This window comes from Epinephelus moara, chromosome 19 (genome assembly GCF_006386435.1).
Source record: "Epinephelus moara isolate mb chromosome 19, YSFRI_EMoa_1.0, whole genome shotgun sequence".
NCBI lineage: Eukaryota > Metazoa > Chordata > Actinopteri > Perciformes > Serranidae > Epinephelus > Epinephelus moara.
Window position 1 is genome coordinate 18,804,251 of NC_065524.1, and position 19,953 is coordinate 18,824,203.

A 19,953-nucleotide genomic window follows, 5' to 3' on the forward strand; every position below is an offset into this window, starting at 1 on the left:
AAGGACATGCCTCCCCAGACCATCACTGACCCACCACCAAATCGATCATGCTGTATGATGTTACAGGCACCATAACGTTCACCACGGCGTCTCCAGACTCTTTCATGCCTGTTACGGTGTTCTCTGGTTAAAGCCACTCGAGCTGTACGATGCTGGGCTATGAGCACAGGTCCCGCTAGAGGATGTCGGGCCCTCATGCCACCCTCGTGGAGTCTATTTCTGACAGTGTGGTCAGAAACATGCACACCAGTAGCCTGCTGGAGGTCATTTTGTAGGGCTCTGGCAGTGCTCCTGTTCCTCCTCACACAAAGGAGCAGATACCGGTCCTGCCGCTGGGTTGATGCCCTCCTATGTCCCTGTCCAGCTCTCCTCGTGTAATGGCCGGCCTCCTGGTGTCTCCTCCATGCTCTTGCGACTGTGCTGGGAGATACAGCAAACCTTGCGACGGCAGGTATGGATGTGCCATCCTGGAGGAGTTGGACTACCTGTGCAACCTGATTGGGCTGCAGGTACCGCCTCATGCTACCAGTAGTGACAAGGACGCTAGGAGAACAAAAACTAGAGAAGAATCAGTCAGGAGAGAGCAACTGTCTGTGGTCACCACATTTTGGGGATTGTCTTGCTTTTGCCTCTCCATTGCACCTGTTGTCACTTTCATTTGCACCCAAGCAGGTGAAACTGATTCACAATCATTTGTGCTTCCTACATTGACCCGTGGATATCCCTGAAGTTTAACTGACTTGATGTTATACTATGATGATTAATGAATTTATTTGCATATTTCTTCTCTGTAATGCACTGTAATGGATTACTGTTGCCTTTATTTTGTCATCTTTATTATGCCCTGTTACATGTAAGTAGTTCCTCCCCAACACTGTGATCATCACTAGTATTGAAGCATACTGTAAATAGAGCTGATTGGCTTACACAAGCTAAAACACGTAGCTGCTGCCTGTAAATCATGACAATTTATGTTTCCTTTAATCACTTATGCACCGCATGACAGCAACATTGTGATAGATTAAGCGTATGTTATCAAAGCTGGCCCTGCACACTGTTTTTAAGTAACAGCAGTTGCTTTATGAATGAAGAACAAGAGCTGCCATTAAAAACATGTGCACCTGTTACATTATTTGCCAAGATGATCACACTTGGCAGATAATATCCTTAATGGCAGGCATGTAAGTAGCACTAAGCTACTTCTCACTTGGTAATCACAGGCTGGTCTTTTCGCTCTGGCTCATTAGTTTGATTAACAACACCTGTATTTTTTATTAAATTAATAATTTTTGTTTTTCACTATCAAAGACGCAGAGAGGGGCTCAACCTTCCCACAGGCTCTGCATGCCTCCCCCTCCCTCAATGTGATTTATGGTCTTCTAATTTGAGATGCCAAGATGTGTCTCGTTTTTTTCTTCTTTTTTTTTTGGCTTTTCTTTTAACACATTCATTACACAAGTATCTCTGCTACAATTATGTGAGACGTTGTTTGTTAATTATTTTTTTATAGAAGAAGTATTGCCATGATTTAAAGTTATACTGTGTAAATTGGTTTTGATTGAAGTTAGCTCTCAACACTAGTTGAATTAAACACAATTAGATTAGTACGTAAATAGAGGTTTTATTTGCAGGCATGCAGTTAGGCGTTTAGCCAATGTCATTAAAGTTATAGAGTAGGAAAAGCAGAAAACCCACACATGTTAAAATGCAGCAATAAAGAGGCTACTAGCAGTTGTTTAGGGTTGTCAAGGGTTTGAGAATAGTGTTGTATGAAGTGCTGCCTGTAAACTTGACTTTGTGAACCCACACTGGAACTTGAGACGTGTTAAAACCAACACTCCACACACAGCCCGGCCACAGACCTTAGAGAGAACAGGAAGTTAGCAGTTGTCAGTTTCTAATCCAGACTGCTGAGGCTCATCAGGCAGTTTAGCAGCTGTCACTGCAGCACTATTCACAACCATTACCAAAATAAGTTGCTGAATGTCAAATGATTAGAAATGCTGGAGTGCAAAGTCAGTGAAACAAGTCATAGTCAGTATCATCCTTGGCAATACAGACTGGAAGCCAACGCGGAGCAGAGAGAGGAAAGTTTTAAAATTATGATATTTTTGAATTCTCTCATAAACCTCACAGATTCCCAGAGTAAGGGTTCAAGACCAGGAATAATATGAACATATTGATTATCTTGCTTTGAAAGTCTTACTGCCACATTTTAACCACGGGTGTGTTTATAAAGCAAATTTTTAGTGCTTAGTTACCATTTACCTCAACAACAATTTTTGTCTGGCGATGCTATGTTCTCATCAGTTACTCATGTAAACTGGCACCACATATAAATAATAACACTATCCAAAAACATAAAGCCCCTTTCACACAGTCTGTCCCTGAAAGGTTCAGGAATATTTCTTTCATGGGGTCATGTGTGAATGGGAGCAGGGGTTGACACCCCTTTTACACTGCCAGATTTTCAGCAAATGTTGGGCCGTTTTGCAGGCAAGCTGCGAGCGTTTAGACACACAGAGCCGGATTAGCGAGTTGATCCGAGGTGCCCAATTTTCCACCACATAGGGGTAGACATATTGGCGGGACCTTTTTGGTTTAATAAGAACGAAGCGCCCTTCCGCAACAGGAGGGGCTGTTGAAGACTTGTGGGAGGAGCTGTTGATGACACGTGCGACCCACTGGCGATGGACTAACAGGAAACAGCTGATAGCAGGAATGAGCAGCTAGTAGCAAGAGGGAAACTTGGAAGGAAAGGAATTCCGTGCCCTCCTTGCCCTCACAAACGAAGAGGCCATTAACCATCAAATGACGGGAATGGTGAAGAACGGGCGAACTTATGAGAGAATTGCTGAAGGACTGACCAGCCGCGGCTTCCCTCCCACGTCACTGTTTACGTCACATGCTGAGCTACACGTTTTGTTACTTGCTCACGCCCCCCACTGCCCCGAAAAGGCGCATTTTGTATAAACAAAAGTAGGCAGGCGGCATTTCGCTGCACTCCCCGATTTTGTTTTTATACTGCCAATGCTGAACGAAGACTGATTGGGCCTTGCCTGCAAATTTGCACAATTCCTATTTAAAAAGGGCTTGACATTCAGGAAATGATCCGCCAATTTCCAACCTCAAGACCCTGTAATATTGCAGGGAAAATGCAGGTGCAGCTGTTTGTGAAAGAAAGCAGAAAAATTGCAGGGAGGAGCATGTACAGAGTCACGTACATCTGACAAAAGACGCTTTCATGTGGAGTGAGGAAACTGAGACTCCACTGATGACAAATTTGAATCCACATCTTGTTTACGGTTCAGTATTTACACCAGTGCTTTTGCTTCTTTAACATTCCCTTATCAAATATGTGTGTCTGATTAATACGGAAGCCCTGAGAGGCAAAAATTCCAGTGTTGTTCCATATTCTCAGAATGATCTAAACTGTTTTCGTCTGTGAAACGGCGGGGGTTACCTGGCTCATTTAACTGTTTGACAGATGAAAAAAAGAAGTCTTAGGATTATCCTTGTAAAACCTTTTTGTACCTCCTCCTAAAGCATAAACACAGGAAAGAAAACACTATAGAGCTGACTTAGAAAACGGATTACAATATTTTTTCTCTCATTTGCTTCTCAAGACTTCAGATTCAAATAGACCACAAAACTTGTCTTGTAAACTTGTTGAATTTTAACACATTAGAAGAGGATTGCCACCATTCAAAAACAGCTCCCCACCTGCCAGACTTCCTCCATCTTGTACACAAACATCTAGCCTTGACCTTTCTTCTTCTGTTGAGATTTATGGCAGTTGGAATCCATGTGTTGCATTACTACAATACGCTGGTCTGCCCTTTGCCCCATCTATTCTAACTTTGCCACGGCACGGCGGAAATGTTCCTGAATGTAGCGCATGTGTGAATAGTGAAAATCACAAGTGGTACCTGAAAGGTTGTTCCAGTAATTTACCAGAAACTAAGTGTGGAAGAGGCGTAATAGTGACGTGAAGGCCACAGTGACTCATCCTGCCTTGAAATGGACCTCAGAAAGCAGCATGCGGCACTCGTGAACTCAGTGCTGAGAGTCCACTTACAAAGTCATGAATATTACATCAGTGGGTCTTTGAAATGGACCCCTCTCATAAACATGGTAAACACACTTGAAGGCACCATAAAGTCGTTCCATATCAGCACATCGTCATCGTGCAGCTCCAGGGCTCGTAGTCGGTTGTATCACATAAAATACGGTTTAGCTCATTGTTAAAGTATCCATCCACAGCTGCGTGTTTTATTTGAATCTTCAGCTTTGTTAAAGATAGTTGCAAGGCTCTTAACTTTGTGGTGACATTACACACCACGTTCCTGTGAACCCCTGTCCTCCGTGTCTCTTTATAGGCTTTCAAATGTGCAGCAGTTATGCCATTTAAAGCTTGCATTAATCCGACATCCCAAATGATTATGTGGTCTGACACCTCACTGTCCCTTCGCCGAACACCTCCACTGCAGCTGTCCAACACCTTTAGTCAAGCGCCAGCGTGGTGTCATGACGAATGTTACATTTGAGGGATGTCAAGGTCCAATAAATTCTGATACGGCTGCTTAGATTTCATAATGGCTGATATGAAATTGAAAACGTCAAGATTCAGTGTAATTTAATATGTTCAGAAAAAAATCCTCTTTGCTTTGTTCTGTGCAAGATTTTAATCATATATTGTATTCTATATAAAGTTGGATATCATCAGCAGAGCTTTGAAAATTTACACATTTTACCAAGACAAAGCATGCAGAGACATAAACCTTGAAGACTCATAAGTAAGATTTATTATTTGGACATTATGACAACACAATCATGTCTAAAACCTTTTAAATACATGACATGAGAGGCCTGCATTTTTAAAGTGAGGTATTAAATTCGCTGACCCTTTATATGAAAACCAGTATCTGCCATGACCAGATGTAATAAAATCAGGTATCCATGTCAAGAAGCTTCAACATGGATAGCGGGGACAGTCAGTATTCATCTTCCAGAGATGTTGGCAGCTGTCAAAATAAAAGAGAACATGTTCCTGTATTGTTTTATTACTTCTGCTATAGGGTTGGCAACATTTGACATGTCAACAGGATTTTCAGATGTATCCACATTACTGTGAATATGACCCAGCTGAAGGTTGAAGTAGCTTTAAAGCTTATTTTGGAATTAGAAAGCCACAGGAACAGAAAAGAGTCTTTGTATCGAGTGAAAGTGCTCAGATTATGGTGGCTAGGTCAGTGCTTGTGATGTCATTATAGAAATTAGTGTAATGGTGAATTATATAATCCAAGGGGAAGGCATTTACTCTGCACGTTGTAAGGCTATTCACACATGAAACAGAAAATGACTTTGACTCAGGGGAGTTTCATTCTGAAAAATCCACTGTCACTACGCACGTAGTTTGCAAGGATTTGTAATGAAGCCGTGATAAATGTTGATTTGTCCCTCATAAATTAATCATCATGCGTGCCGTGAGTATGAAAGTGTTATGTAAACCTGCTAAATAGAAAGTAGTATTCAATATTCATTTGAACATCCGGAGGTCACCGCTGCGAATGAAATATATGTAATTTAGTGCTAATATGAGACGGTCTTGTGCTACTTCTTTTTTTTTTTTTTGTGCAGCTCTGCTTTGGTAGCAGACACAATTATGCCTCACTTGTTAAATTGACCGTTATGGTACGATAAGCTGCAAGTTCACAGAATTTATCTACATTAATTCTACCCAATTACCTTGCACATCAAAGAAGGCTTGCAGCAATTTTTAGATATTTTACCTCTTTCCTCTTGTATCAGGATGTGTATTATCATATGATGTCAGCAGGAGCGAAAAAAAGAAATGATTATAACTGCAGTTGCTTGTCTAGGTCATGCTAAAACCACATTAAGATGGAGAGTAACAGGAGCTGATAGTGTTAATCTGTCTTGCTGATCTTAATATATAGTAAGGTCCTCTTAATGCAGTAATAATGTTAATATATTCACACACTCATATTGAGAGCCTGTTTTTAGCTGCACAACTTCAACATGAAGGGAGACATATTCTGTATGATGCAGTGTGATTTACTAAACGATAACACTGATCACCGGCTTTTCCCTGTGTGTTTTTTTTTTGCAGGGAACCTTTGGACCCATATTTCTTGGCGATGTTTCGTCCCACTGGGAGATGCATGTCGGGAGTGCAAAGGGAGCGAGGAGATTCATTGGATGTATCAGGGAACTTCAGGTCAACTCGAAGGAGATTTACCTAGTGGGTGAGGCGGTGAGAGGGAGAAACATCAAGAATTGTGACCCGCCTGTCTGCCAGCACCTTCCCTGTCGTAACGGAGGAACTTGTGTCAGGTACTAGGTCACCTTTAACACTAATAAAAAATTACTTAACTACCTTTGAACTTGAAAGCCATTAAGAATATAAAATACAGTTTCCCTAATGTGTTTGCCTTCAGTAATAATACTGCATAACATGCAAGAACTGACCCCAAAAATGAGGTGGACCGCAGCAGAGTTGTTATGCATGTGCCAAACAAAAGACAGGGTGTTTACTGGATACGCTTATGCTATTAACAACAAAGGTCAGGGAAAAAATGTGGTATGAGTGACAGAGTCATTACATCTCCACGTTAGACCTGCTGTTTTCCTCACGCCCATGTGTCAGTGTTTCTATTGTAGGAATATATATATTCCAGTTTAAATTGTTTTCCCCAACCTCTAAAAACATGAATGAGTCGTGGCTGTGCAGTGGGAGCTTTGAGCACGCACTCACCCAGTCAGCCAGCTAGTGAAATGACAGTTTTGGCAACAGCTCCTCTTCCCAGCACCAACCATTTCTTAATGCAGAGCTGCTCACCTGTCGAGCTTATTTTATCTGCACTGGACTAATTTCGGTGTGGGCCTACTTTCGGCTAACTGTGAAGTACTGGACTGGGACTCAGCAGAAAAAATCAATATAAATTGATTGTTAATTTCATCAAATGGTGAAAATTTAATACAGATAACGAACCATCTTGCCAAAATATCCTACAGCAGTTACTTATGTGGCTGAAGAGAAACTTAACATAAAACATATTAAAGGTGCTCAGTACAACATTCAGAACATTAATACATTAATACAGTTTTGCTATTTGCTATGTGACAATATAGTGGATTAATGGCACACATGCAGTTTATGTGAGTTGCTGAGTGTGTATTCCACTGGATAGCTGATTGCCACAGTTCTGTACCGCACTCATACTGCAGTTATCGTTGTCCCCTCCCTTTTGGCAGAATGGCAGCTGTACAGTAGCGTAACACCCACACTCTGTTAGCTCTGTCAGCACTGTTGCCGTTGTTAGCACTGTTTGCGCTGTTAGCACAGTTAGCTTATAGCGGCTGGCTCAGCCACCTCCATTTTGAGAGCCATGTGCAGACAATCCTGGCTCAAACACTCAATCATAGAGATGCCCTGAATGTCGTATAGAGCTCTTATAGAGACCACATCTATAATGCCTTATGAGGGCATTCATAGTGAATTATAATGCTTTATGACTACACTCATAAACACACATATTGCTTACTGGTGCACTATATCAACAGTCATAAAACATTATAGATGTGACTTATAATGAAATATAAGTGTCAATGTCTTAGGATGCTCTTGACTAATTATAAACTAGAGGTTGACTGATTGGGCTCATAATGCATTATGAATACCTATACTCGCCTAAACACACCTCAACAATCAACTGTAGCAAGGACTCATAGAATGTTATAATAGTCCATGCAGTATGTTGTGTGTGTGTTGTGTATGTGCTACTTTGAAGATAATAATCTTGCAAATAGTGACACTGAAAGATCCCCAGTCATTTGCAAAATGTTATTCTGTGACTAAAAACTCTCTGACTCATGACACATTGTCTTTAGATGTGAGAGGGTGTCAGACTGTTGTCTTTTAAAAGTCTTTTCAAAGTATTCTAGTGTGTGGTAGGCATTAATAACTTATGATGCCTCATAGATTCTTTTAAATACATGAAGATGCATCACACCTTACTGAACCCCAACAATGAAATCTTATGATGAAGCATGCATTATAATAGATGCATCAATATGTACGTCACCTTACTGAACACATACAATGATAACTTATGATAACTGCATGATCTGTTATAACATGAGTCCTTACTACAGCTGATTGTTGAGGTGTGTGTATAAGTATTCACAATGCATTATAAGCCCCATTAGTCAACCTCTAATTTGTAACTAGTCAACAGCATCCATAAGACATTTATAATTCATTGTAAGTCACATCTGTAATGTTTTATGAGAGTTGATATAGTGCATCAGTAAGCATTATGTGTTTATGTGTGTAGTCTCAAAACATTATAAAAGCATTATAATTCACTATGAATGCCCTCACAACACATTGTAGATGTGGTCTTCATAGAAAGTGTTAGCGCTCCTTCAACAACCGATCACATATACGTATATGTGAAAGCTGCTGAAGAGCCAGCAATTTCCATCAGAAGTTGGTGGAGAAAAAAAACAGAGCTAAAACGAGAGTAAATATTGGACTTACATATAGGTGGACGCTACCAATGAATGCTACTGTTGACTGCTGGATGTGTCAGTACACAACTAATTTGCTAACAAATTTGGCATACCAACTTAAAAGATGATCACAGCAATTACTTTTGCTTTTTAGCCCTTTGGAGGCCAAAATAGCTGTAGTTGCATGATACAATGATATTAATGATGACATGTTTTAACTTAACTGTAATATTGTTGTTATATGGCATAGTTTCTCTACGTTGGAAATTGAATTATTAAGTTCTATTTACTTCTAAGAAAATCAGATTGTTATGCCAATATGTTCCTTGTAACAATGATTTGTAGTCTCTTGATTTTACACAGAAATATGTCAATGCACTGTCACTTAAATGTGTCAGATGATCTACTAAAAGAAGTGTAAGACAGATTATTGACAAATGTCTAAAGTAGCTGTACACTAAAGGAGTAAAGTCCTGTTTCTTTACACTTATTTCTATAACTCTGCAGTGTTTTGATTGTCCAGTGAAGGCGATTTCTGGGCCAAACTCAGTCCCTTGTGCTGTGCCAAATATGCAAGGATCCGTTCTCCCTTTGTCTTTATCTAGTACAGCTCATCAGACTGCCATCACACCCCACTTACCAGCAATTTTGCCTGTCTTTTTAAGTATGCATTAACTACATATGATGCTCTTTCACCTGAGGTAATCCAGAAAATAGCTGCTCCAAATGTCTTCTTCATTGTGTTATGACACTGTCAATTAACAGTTGCTTTTATTAAACAGGAAATGAAAAGGGGCACCGTGAATATTGGAATATGAATGCCTCTAAGAATACCAATTAAGAGCCGGTGGCATTGTGGTCACATTGGCTTGTCATGTGCGAAAGAGTGCACCTTGCAATTATCTGTGTGATGAATACGCGTTAATGCAGTATCCTCTTGAACTGCACAGCATGCAGGGGTCATCAGGAGTGCACAGAGCTCTCTTCATTCTGCTAGTTGCCCTGGATTGCACTGCCACAATATAATAGGATGAAAAAGGATTTTGATTGTGGGTTCAGTTGGGGTGATATTGGCACTGTCCCCTTTTCATGTGGTTTTCTGTTCACTTAGGCATGTGGAAATATCAATATTAAACCTGAGAGGATAATGGCTTGTGGTTGGCGGGTGATACATACATATTAGGCATTTAAGTGACATCAATGTGAAAAGCCGGGCAATCAGCACCTCAGCACTATGGCCTTCTTGTTCTTCAGTGCCAGCTCCATAATGTCGTATATCTGCGTCATTTATAAACCTCAGCTGCAGGTTGTGGAGACCATGTCATTAGAATGACTGCAAATACAGCAGATGGAAATGTTAAAGTGGAAATCGTTTCCAAGAGACACACATTTATGCTGTGAGTAGTACTTTGCAGGCGCTCTGTAACAAAGAAGAACACTGGAAATACGAAAAGAATATTTCATCAAGGGAAAATGAACACCTGTCTTCATACAGTCAGACAGTTAGTTGTGAAATGCATCATTAGACAATTAGAGAAAAAAAAACAAATGCACAATCCTGTGTGTAATCTGCATACAGATGTAACAGATGTACCTGTGACCAGTTGTGGAGGGTGCAGTGTGAAGAGACCTGCACCTGCATCCCCTGTTCTCTGCCTGTGTTGAGATGCTGATGGCGCCCCTTTGTGCTTTTGTAAAGGCGTGTATAGTGGGTTCAATGAGGGAGCAGGTGGCAGCACCCTGCAAGGGCGAATGTGGTTACAGCATGGGGACTAGGAATCAAGACCATCTATGTTGTACCCAGCAATGCTCAGTTTCTTGTTTATATTTTGTATTAAAAGATCAAGACCTTGTCTGATTACCAACTTTCAATGATTTTTTAAAGATAATAAGACTCTATAATATGCTTGATATGCATTATATTTACATATGTAATGAGATAGATAAAACAACAATAATAAATTGCTAACATGGCATATTTTTGTGTATTAGCATTAACTTGGAGTCGTGTTTCTGCCCATCATTAATTTTGTCTGGTGTTTAACAAGTAGTGTATAGTTGTTGAGAGCGGTGAGAGTGACCCAAAAGAGTACTGCAGTCAGGAATACTTTAGTCAAAGAAAACTTTATTTCCATTTGCAGTATTATATTTGGTGGTATGGCTCTGTTCTGGGGCCTCTCTGCTTTTCCTTAGGCCTATACAGAAAGCTTCTTTTATGCGCCTACATGGAAAGCCTGAGGCAAAGGGAGCACACTTCTCTGCCCTTCCACGCGCCTATGTGGAAAGCCTTAAGGCAGAGAGAGCAAACTTCCCTGCCCTTCCATGCGCCTTCGTGGAAAGCCTTAAGGTAGAGAGAGCACACCTCTGCCCCTCCATGCGCTAATAAGGAAAGCCTGAGGCAGAGAGAGTAAATCCCCCTGCCCTTCCATGTGCCTACATGGAAAGCCTAGGGCAGGGAGACAGCAGCAAAAACCCCCTGAGAACAGAACAGAGCCAGTCTCAATGGCAAACAGAAATTACACTGATAAGTCAGACACAGCATGAAAAGGAGGAGCTGGGGTGGAGGCAGGGTGCAAAGCGGCTTGCAGAGAAAGCAGCAGAGGCCAGAGCAGTTTAAATAGGGCGCCTTGAATGAGATTTGCCAATTGGTTGGTCTTTTACTCACTATGTGGCTACTTGTACTTCCATTATCTTTTATTAATACAAAAGTAGTGAGTTAGAGTGTAAAGAAGATGCACATGTTTACATCTGTTACGTCTCACCATCCACTTGGTTCCATGAGGAATGTACAGCCCGGTCTCACAGGATTGTTACAGGAGATCATAATGTCGAGAACTGGGTTTTAAATTTGTGATTACTGACTTCTCTGCATCGAGTGCAATAACTGAGATAGTGTGTAATAATTCGCTGTGGGTTCGTCACACCTTTCACACACACATCGTCTTGATTAACTGTTGATGTAAAAAATATTGTTGCTTTAAAGGTTTCATCAGGATGTGACCTCTCGGTATCTGGAGGAGGAGTAGCGGATGGGCATATGCTCACACACACACACACACACACACACACACACACACACACACACGAGTTGAGGAGAATTCATGTAGACAGTGTTACTTCCTGCTAATTGGCTGCGGTAGAGACGGTGCCTTGCTCGTTCTGTGAAGGTCCAGCTTCGGCGGCACACAAGCCTCCACTTAACAGCGAATTCTCCCAGTGCTCCATTTCACAGCCGGCAAGTGTTCTTCACAAACAAAGTGAAACCAATTTTATCTTAATCAGAGTTCCAGCTATACTTGTCTCAAAGTATCTATAAAATAACTCAAGGTCCAAGAAACAATTATTTTAATTTACCATGAGAAACAAACATAGCTATCAACTCGTGTGCGATTGCATTCCCTTAAGAATATTTCCAGAGAAAACTTGCTCATTACGGAGTTTATTGCATTTGTGTCTTTGAATTTTGGAGGACGAAAACAACTGTGCGGTGGTTGGGTTTTTTGGGAGGTTTTTTGTGGACAAATTGGTTATTTTTATACATAGACATGTTCTTGTTTAAAAACGAGTTTCTTTGTGACCTTGACATACTTAGAAGTGGCTGATAATAATTATTGAAGTATTGAAATGATTTTGGGACAAATCTCCTATGACTCAGTATGAAAACATACAGGAAATTATTTTACTTTTTTTTAGACCAGCTATTTCTTTTAGATCAGACCTCTGACTCTTAAGTGCAACTAAATCAGGCACAGCAGAGGAGAAGAGTTTCCAAATATGTTATTCTGATGACTAAGGAAAGTTCAATTTGGTTCATCAACACACTGCACTGTGTCAAACAGACAGTAGGCTACTGAACAGAATTAATGGTAAAATATTCAGAATGATTTTCTGTATGACAGTACTTTTAAAAGATGAGCCTGGCATTATTCATTATATCTCTTCTTGTCAACAAATTACGTGAAAAAAACAAAAGCTATACATTAGTCAGTACTTTCAGACTCTCCTACCTTGCCTGCGGCACTCAGGACACTGGTTCCTAGTGAGGATGTAAATCTTTAAAAAGAGGTCATGAATATATAGTTTCACTATTAAAAATGCCTCAGTAATTTGCTAAAACAGCTGGGCATATGGGATTGACTGAGAATAATGGTAATTAAGGAACAGGTCAACAAGTGCAATGATGAGCCCTATTATCATGGAGAGACTTCAGGTGAATAGGATAAAAATTTTAACATATAGATATCACCAAAAAATATCCCCAGTTGATTTGAATAAATGAATTGATAAATGAACTTTCTTTAAATAGCATATTTCATGCACAGAATGCAGTACAAAGTGCTTTACAATTCAGCGGCAGAGACAAACAGCAAGGAAATAAAACCATACAATTATACAACACGTTCAAGGAGAAAATAAAATTAGTTAATCAATCAATTAATGAATCAAGTAATTTAAAAAATATTAAAACAGATAGCTACTAGTTAACAGCTGTATTAAAAAGATACATCTTGAGTTGTTGTTTAAAACTGTCCTCTGAGCCAGCAGGTCTAATATTTAAAGGCAGGGTGTTCCATATTTTTGGGGTGTAGTAGCTGAAAGAAGCATCCCTGAAGGTTTTTGTAGTGACATTAGGAACAGATAAAATAGCAGATGTGGAGGATCTCAGGGTCATTAGGTGATAGGGAACTTATTATATAGGAGGGGGCAATGCCATTAAGAGCCTTGAAAACCAGATTTTAAAATCAGTTCTAAAAGATACTGGGAGCCAGTGTAGGTTACGTAAGTAAGACAGAGGTTATATGGTCTCTCTTTTTAGTTTTTGTTAAAACCCTGGCAGCAGTATTCTGAATGGTGTGTAATTTTGCAATGGCAGTTTAGGTAGGTTAGTGTATACGGTGTTACAATAATCAAGATGACTGGAAACAAAAGCACGAACAAGCTTCTCAGCATCTCGCTGGCTCAGTAGAGGTCATACCTTAGCTATATTGCATAAGTAGTCCAGTCAGTCTATGGTTTGACCTGGAGAAAATTACAATAGTAATCATACAAGGTTTTTTGTGATCTCTTGGGACATCCAAATAACATATTAAAAGTTGGGAAGGGTTATTATGTTGGAATATCATCTGGTATCATTTAATCATACCAAACTAGAATTTGGCACTTTGGGTGATAGCGAAAATTCTGACTTGATCCCATGGACTAGGCCCATAAAACATGAGCACAGCATTTTATATTGCTATTGCAAAATTGAAATTAATTGTTGTAAGTGGATAAAAAAGATGATACTAAAAGAGTAAAGATGCTAATAGAATAGGTGAATAGAATAGAGTAGAAAAGTTGATAATAGAACCAGTCAGCTCACACACACACTCTCTTTCTCCACGTCAGCCCAGCCCTTCACCTCCTCTGCACCATAATCCCCTACATAACTCCCAAACTTACAACAAATGATGACGTTATAGATATGAAATATACACAGAATAATTTATACCCAGTTTAGATGCGGATACACACAGAAGAGCTGTAAGTGGAAAATTTGGCAAAAAAAAAAAAAAAAGTTGTTAGTAGTAGTTCCCCAAAATACAGATATACATATCACAATATCTTCTTTATAAGTGTTTTATTGAAAAGACTGACCCCCAAAACTTGGGAAAAGATACCAAATATGTTGGATAGGTGTACTAGGACCCTCCATGACTAACATTATTTCACCCAGACCATGTAGCTGTCAAATGTTGAAACTTTGCTTTTCACCATGAAAAAATGACTGTACTTTTAATATATGATGCAGGAGTGTATAAGAACCAATGCAAGCTATGAAACATTACTATTGCAGTTTCTCCTAGGTTGGGCCCATTTTGAGTGAGATTGACTGGATTAAAATGATGAAATGCAGTTTTGGTTTGAGCTTTAAAATTGAGATCAGAATCTAAAGTTACACCGGTCGTGTCTGTGTGGCCAGATGACCCAGTTTAGTGAGAGCCGGATCCCTCTTATTTTTTGGGCCAACTAGGAGGATCTCAGTCTTATCTTCATTTAGCTGAAGGGAGTTCTTGCTCATCCATTCATTGAGGGCTGACACGCAGTCAGTTAGATTAGACAGAGTATTTGGGTCATCTGGCTTCATAGACACATACAGCTGTGTGTCGTCAGCATAGCTGTGGAAAGAGACACCAAACTGATGGATGATGGATCCCAATGGCAGCATGTATATTGAAAACAGTAAAGGTCCTAGGACCCTGACTTGGGCCACACCATAGTCAAAATTAATTATTTCCGATATGTGTTCCCAAATTCTGACATGAAATTTTCTTAACCAGATAGACTAACCCATTCCTCAAGACGGCTAAGTAAAAGATTGTGATCGATAGTGTCAAATGTGGCACTAAGGTCGAGAAAGATGAGGACAAATGTATGTCCACTGTTGACATTTAATCTAAGATCATGTAATACTCTAACAAGAGCTGTCTCTGTGCTGTGGTTCTCTCTGAAGGCTGACTGGAAATTTTCAAGAATACTGTTCTTAGATAGGTGTTTATTCAATTGTTTAAACACTACCTTCTCTATAACAGTGCTTAGGAAAGGTAGATTGGGAATGAAGCAGTAACGATTGAGAGAGGAGGGGTCTAGGTTAGTTTTTTTGAGTAAAGGTTTTACAGTTGCAGTCTCAAAAGGGTTTGGAAAAATGCCAGATTGTAGAGAGGAATTTATATTGTGGAATTAACAATAGTTAGTCATAAGTGCACTTGAAAAGGTCGGATGGAATTGGGTCAAGGGAGCAGGTAGAAGGTTTTTCAGAACAGAAATCTGAACATTGGATAAACCCAGGCTCAAAATTCTTGTTTCATTTTACTGACATATAAGAGTCAAGTGTTTTTACAGAGGGAATCTTGTATAAAGCAGGCTATGAATTATATAAGAATAAAAGTGAAGACCTTCATAACATAGTTATAGTTATGGCTCAGAAAATAAGAAAAAATAATTTTGAGGAAATGGCCTTTATAGACAAGTATTGTAAAATTCCATTCCACATTATTTTGACAAAACACACACTTGAAGTGATAAGGGTGAAACTTTTAACTAAAAGATATCAACGTTAAACTTTCCAGTTGGTTACTTACATTAAGACAGTAATTTTTTTGTACTAAAAGTTTTCTGAAATGTTATGTTTAAATATGCAAAGTAGGCATTATCTAATTAAGACTAATTAAGAATGTGCTCTACATAAACACCTTAATGTTTTTTTGGAAGTTTTCTATCCACTAGTCTGAAAGAAGACATGTTTTGGGGGCAAAATAGCCCAAAATCTCAAAATTGATCAATGGACAAAAATCTACATTTTCACCTGGGGTGTCTCTCTTTATTGTAAAGTTTACCTCCATTTATAATGCCTTAAACAACAGTATATTTTCCAGTTATTGGAGCACAACTGTGCATCTTGACAGTATGACAGATTGATGTTCTAGTAATCAGTTTAAGGGGATTTGACTGAATAGCACATCTGACTGTTTATTGGACCTAAGTTGTGAATGGGAGACATAGACTGTAGACAGTAGGATGTTACGCTGTATTAGTGATAACAAGTCTGAGTTTGTAATAATGTTTCAAAATTCATTAGTAAACACAAAATTATATTTTGTGGCCTTGGTTAAAACCAAACCTTGTAATTATTATAAAAAGTGTGCAAGACGCAGTGGTAATTATATGTAATCAGTAGACATCCGGTGCAGCTATCTAATTATTCTTTGATCTGTGTGTGTGTGTGTGTGTGTGTGTGTGTGTGTGTGTGTGTGTGTGTGTGTGTGATGCTCATGACGCTATCATCATCTGCAGGTGTTTTTATTTTGTGGAAAATATTGTGATCCTCAGTTAAAGGAGTCTGTTCTCTACGGTGAGGTGTTCGTTGTCTCCACAGCAGCAAAAATATGATGTCATATTATTTTCATTCAGCACAAGCCAGTCTTCAGAGTGCACACACAACTGTTTCTGGCTCCTTCCACCTTTTAAACACAGTTCCAGTTTTGGTTCCAACAACAATGCAGCTCAACATGTTGCCTTATTTTATTTCTTTGCAAATGCTGCGACTGTTTCTTAGAAGTAGGTGGGACGTTTGGCCCGATGACAGCTCGTTGGCGTGTTAGTGAGAGAGAAGACCCGTGATAGCACTACATCACAGCATGCAGTCTGAGCTGTGGACAGGTTTTGTGTTCACAGGGAGAATATTTTAGAAAATCTCACCACAGTTAACCTGACAATTGTTTCTTACTTAAGTGTAGAGCAAATAAATTTGGTCATCTTATATCATTTCATCTGTCTTAAAGGTCCAGTGTGTAGGATTTAGGGGGATATATTGGCAGAAATGGCATAGAATATAGTATGTTTTCTTAAGTGTATAATCACCTGAAAATAAGAATCGCTATGTTTTCGTTACCATAGAATTAATTATTTATATTTACATGACGAGCGGGTCCTCGTTTACGGAGATCGCCATGTTGCACTACCATGTTTTTAAAGTAGACCAAAATGGTCAATCAAGACACTGACTCCAGATAGGGCTATTTGCATTTTTGCATCAGCCACCGTAGTTAGCAGCCCCTACACTATGAATGCATCAGAAAAACACTGATTTTTTTAACATGAAACTGCTTCATTCAGCATTTTAAATCACCTAGTCCATTTGTTTTGGAGAGAAAGAGACCTCTGCAGATAATTCAACTTTCTGAGTGTCTAGGATGTTAGAAAAACAGTGAGCATTTATTAGCAGGTGCTGGGCTAGCTGCCCGTCTCCAATGTGCCAAACAGCGTAGGCGAAACACTGATTTGTGACATCAAACTGCTTTATTCAGTGTTTTTATTGGATTGAATCACATATGGTCTCACTTATAAAACACTGCATAAGATCCATACTGAAAGTACGATACGATACGATACGATGCGATGCGATACAATACAATATACGTTATTGTCTCCGTAGGGAAATTTGTCTTGAACTCAGGAGCTGCACAAGTATTGCTGCCTTATAATAATAGTCCATCACCATTAAAAAAAGCATAAAAACACATACTACACATAACAGTATTGCACATAACACCTGCACACAACAGAGCACCATAAGCAAAACACAACACAAGCCCTAAGCATCAAGCGGCATAATTTAAAATCTTAATTAAGGTTGGCATAAATTAATTTTTAAAAACTTTGATTCATAAAACTGTGTGTAGCTGCCAGAGCTGAATTCCCTTTTATAAATCCCAACTCGAAATTGTCTGCACATGGATTTAGCCCCATAACCCGCCCTCTACACGCTCACATTCAACCTTTAATGGTCAATGCAGAACACCTCATTAACGTTGATGCCTAGAAATAAGCCTGCTAATCACTAGTTCCTTCCGCTGAATCATGGCAACAACATGCACTGCAGTATTTATATGTTAACAGCATCACACTGTTTGATTCACACCTTGTCAAAATGATTGTGACAATCAGTGGTATCCCTGACCCCTGAGATATCGTTTGAAGATGGAAGTTCAAAAGGTGAACACAGTTTCTTTTTTGAAGTGTTGTTGTGGTGAACTTGGCCTGCATGATGATCAGGATGATTAGGACTTTACACAATCCATATGTGCAGGTGGTGAAGATATATGTCAGGTGACAGGGTAGAGTGTGTGTGGCAGCCACAGCAGTGTCTCCAGTGCACTCTGAGCGCTTACAGCACAGGCATGTTCACTGCAGCGACTTTATACACAAAAACTATATAAAAACTTAAATCATACTTGGTGAAATATATTTACAGTATCAGAATGAATTATTAAAAACTATTGATGCTGTGCGCTCCACAGCTGACCACAAGTGTCAGCAGCACACAGTCCGGCCATCTCCTCTGCACTCTGGGGGGGAATATGATGATGAGACAGTGCTGATGAAATAATGAGCGGAATGGTGAGATGTGAGATTTGACTATGACTTATTAGCACGCATATAAATAACACTGCTGGATTGAATATTTATGATGAAGTGGAAATATAGGTAGCATGTGATATGAGGCAAAATTAAATGTGTGAGAGACATCATCATACATTTAATGATGTCTCTCACATTTAATTAGTATAATCTTGCTTCAATTCACCACCTCACCATCTGTGTCACCAATTTCCCCTGTCTCCAAAATGTTCGTATGCATGGGTCAAAATTTACGTGCAGGTACGCACATTCTCCCATCAAGTTTATTTTATAGATCACAACTTTTACTTGGGAGGTGGCGTATGCCTCTTTCAGGCCTCATTTTGTGCATGCACAATGGTTGTAAATGAGACCCATGGTCCATTTATTTTGGGGAGGAGGAGACCCAATAAAAACCTCCTGAACAGTGACCACCAAAAGAATCCTAGCCTGTAAAAATTTCAGCTCCCCTAGCTCACCACTAGGTGCCACTAAATCACCCTAAGTCTTACACACTGTTCCTTTAACCTGCGTGAGTGAGAGAGAGATGTTAAATCACTGAAGCACAACTTTATTTCTGAGACATGGAGGCAGTGGAGTTTATTAAAGGACAGTGCTCTGTAAGATATCTGTGAGTTTTTTTTTTCTTTTCAGGAGTTTAGAAATATTTAAAAAACCTTGAATAAATACACTGGCACATTTGAGAAGTGTAGAGTTTAAACATGTAAAAGTGTTACAGAAAAAGCTTTCTGCAGAGTGCACTATGTTCTAAGTTGGACCGTAGAAATTTTATCTGATCCCTTGAGAAAAGTTCCCTCACACTTTATGCCTCCTTTCTATACGCATTTTCATTTCAAGTATCATCTAAAGTATGCTTTTCTATGGCACTGTGTTTCAAAAGACTCTGTGATGGAGACTTAACAGACATCACCCTTCTTCACCGCCAAGGAAATGTTTGCAAGGGTGCCTGGAAGAGGTCAGGGAAATATCGAACAGCCGTCTGCTAAAACAGGAGCCTGAGCGCGTCAGGTGAATGCCATGTGTAAATTCCACTTCATCCCACTGCTCATACTGAAATTCAGATGACAAATAATTGAGTGAGGCACCATCGTCTTTCAAATGATTTTTCCCTCCCACCCACCAAGAATCACAGTGTCTCTAGCATAACGGTGTCCAATTGGCTGTTTATAATACTGGAAAGCAAATGGCGTTTCAGTACCAAAGCAGTTCTTCTCTATAAATAATATCTGCTAAACCCAGTGGTCCTTTTTATTTTAACAAAGGATGAAGTGGGCTAAATGCTTTCATCCCGAGAACTGAAGACTGCCATGGCAGCAGAGCCTCATCAGGGCCTTACTGTAGAAGTGTATTTGCATACCAACAAGCACTTGAAAAGAAGTTTTCTGTAAATAACTTACAAGGGATGAAATTTGAGAAATGCATGTGGCCACGCATCTTATTGTTCTTGCTGACAGG

At 39.6% G+C, this 19,953-nt stretch overlaps 1 protein-coding gene across 1 annotated transcript in view; it reads left to right on the forward strand.

The window, feature by feature from the left end:
- The window catches only part of eys (eyes shut homolog), a 366,564-nt gene that overhangs the window by 322,960 nt on the left and 23,651 nt on the right, over positions 1–19,953 (forward strand). Inside the window, exon 45 of the mRNA XM_050070471.1 lies at positions 6,134–6,357. Coding sequence (XP_049926428.1) covers positions 6,134–6,357 — 224 coding nt within the window. The remainder of the gene's footprint in view (positions 1–6,133; positions 6,358–19,953) is intronic.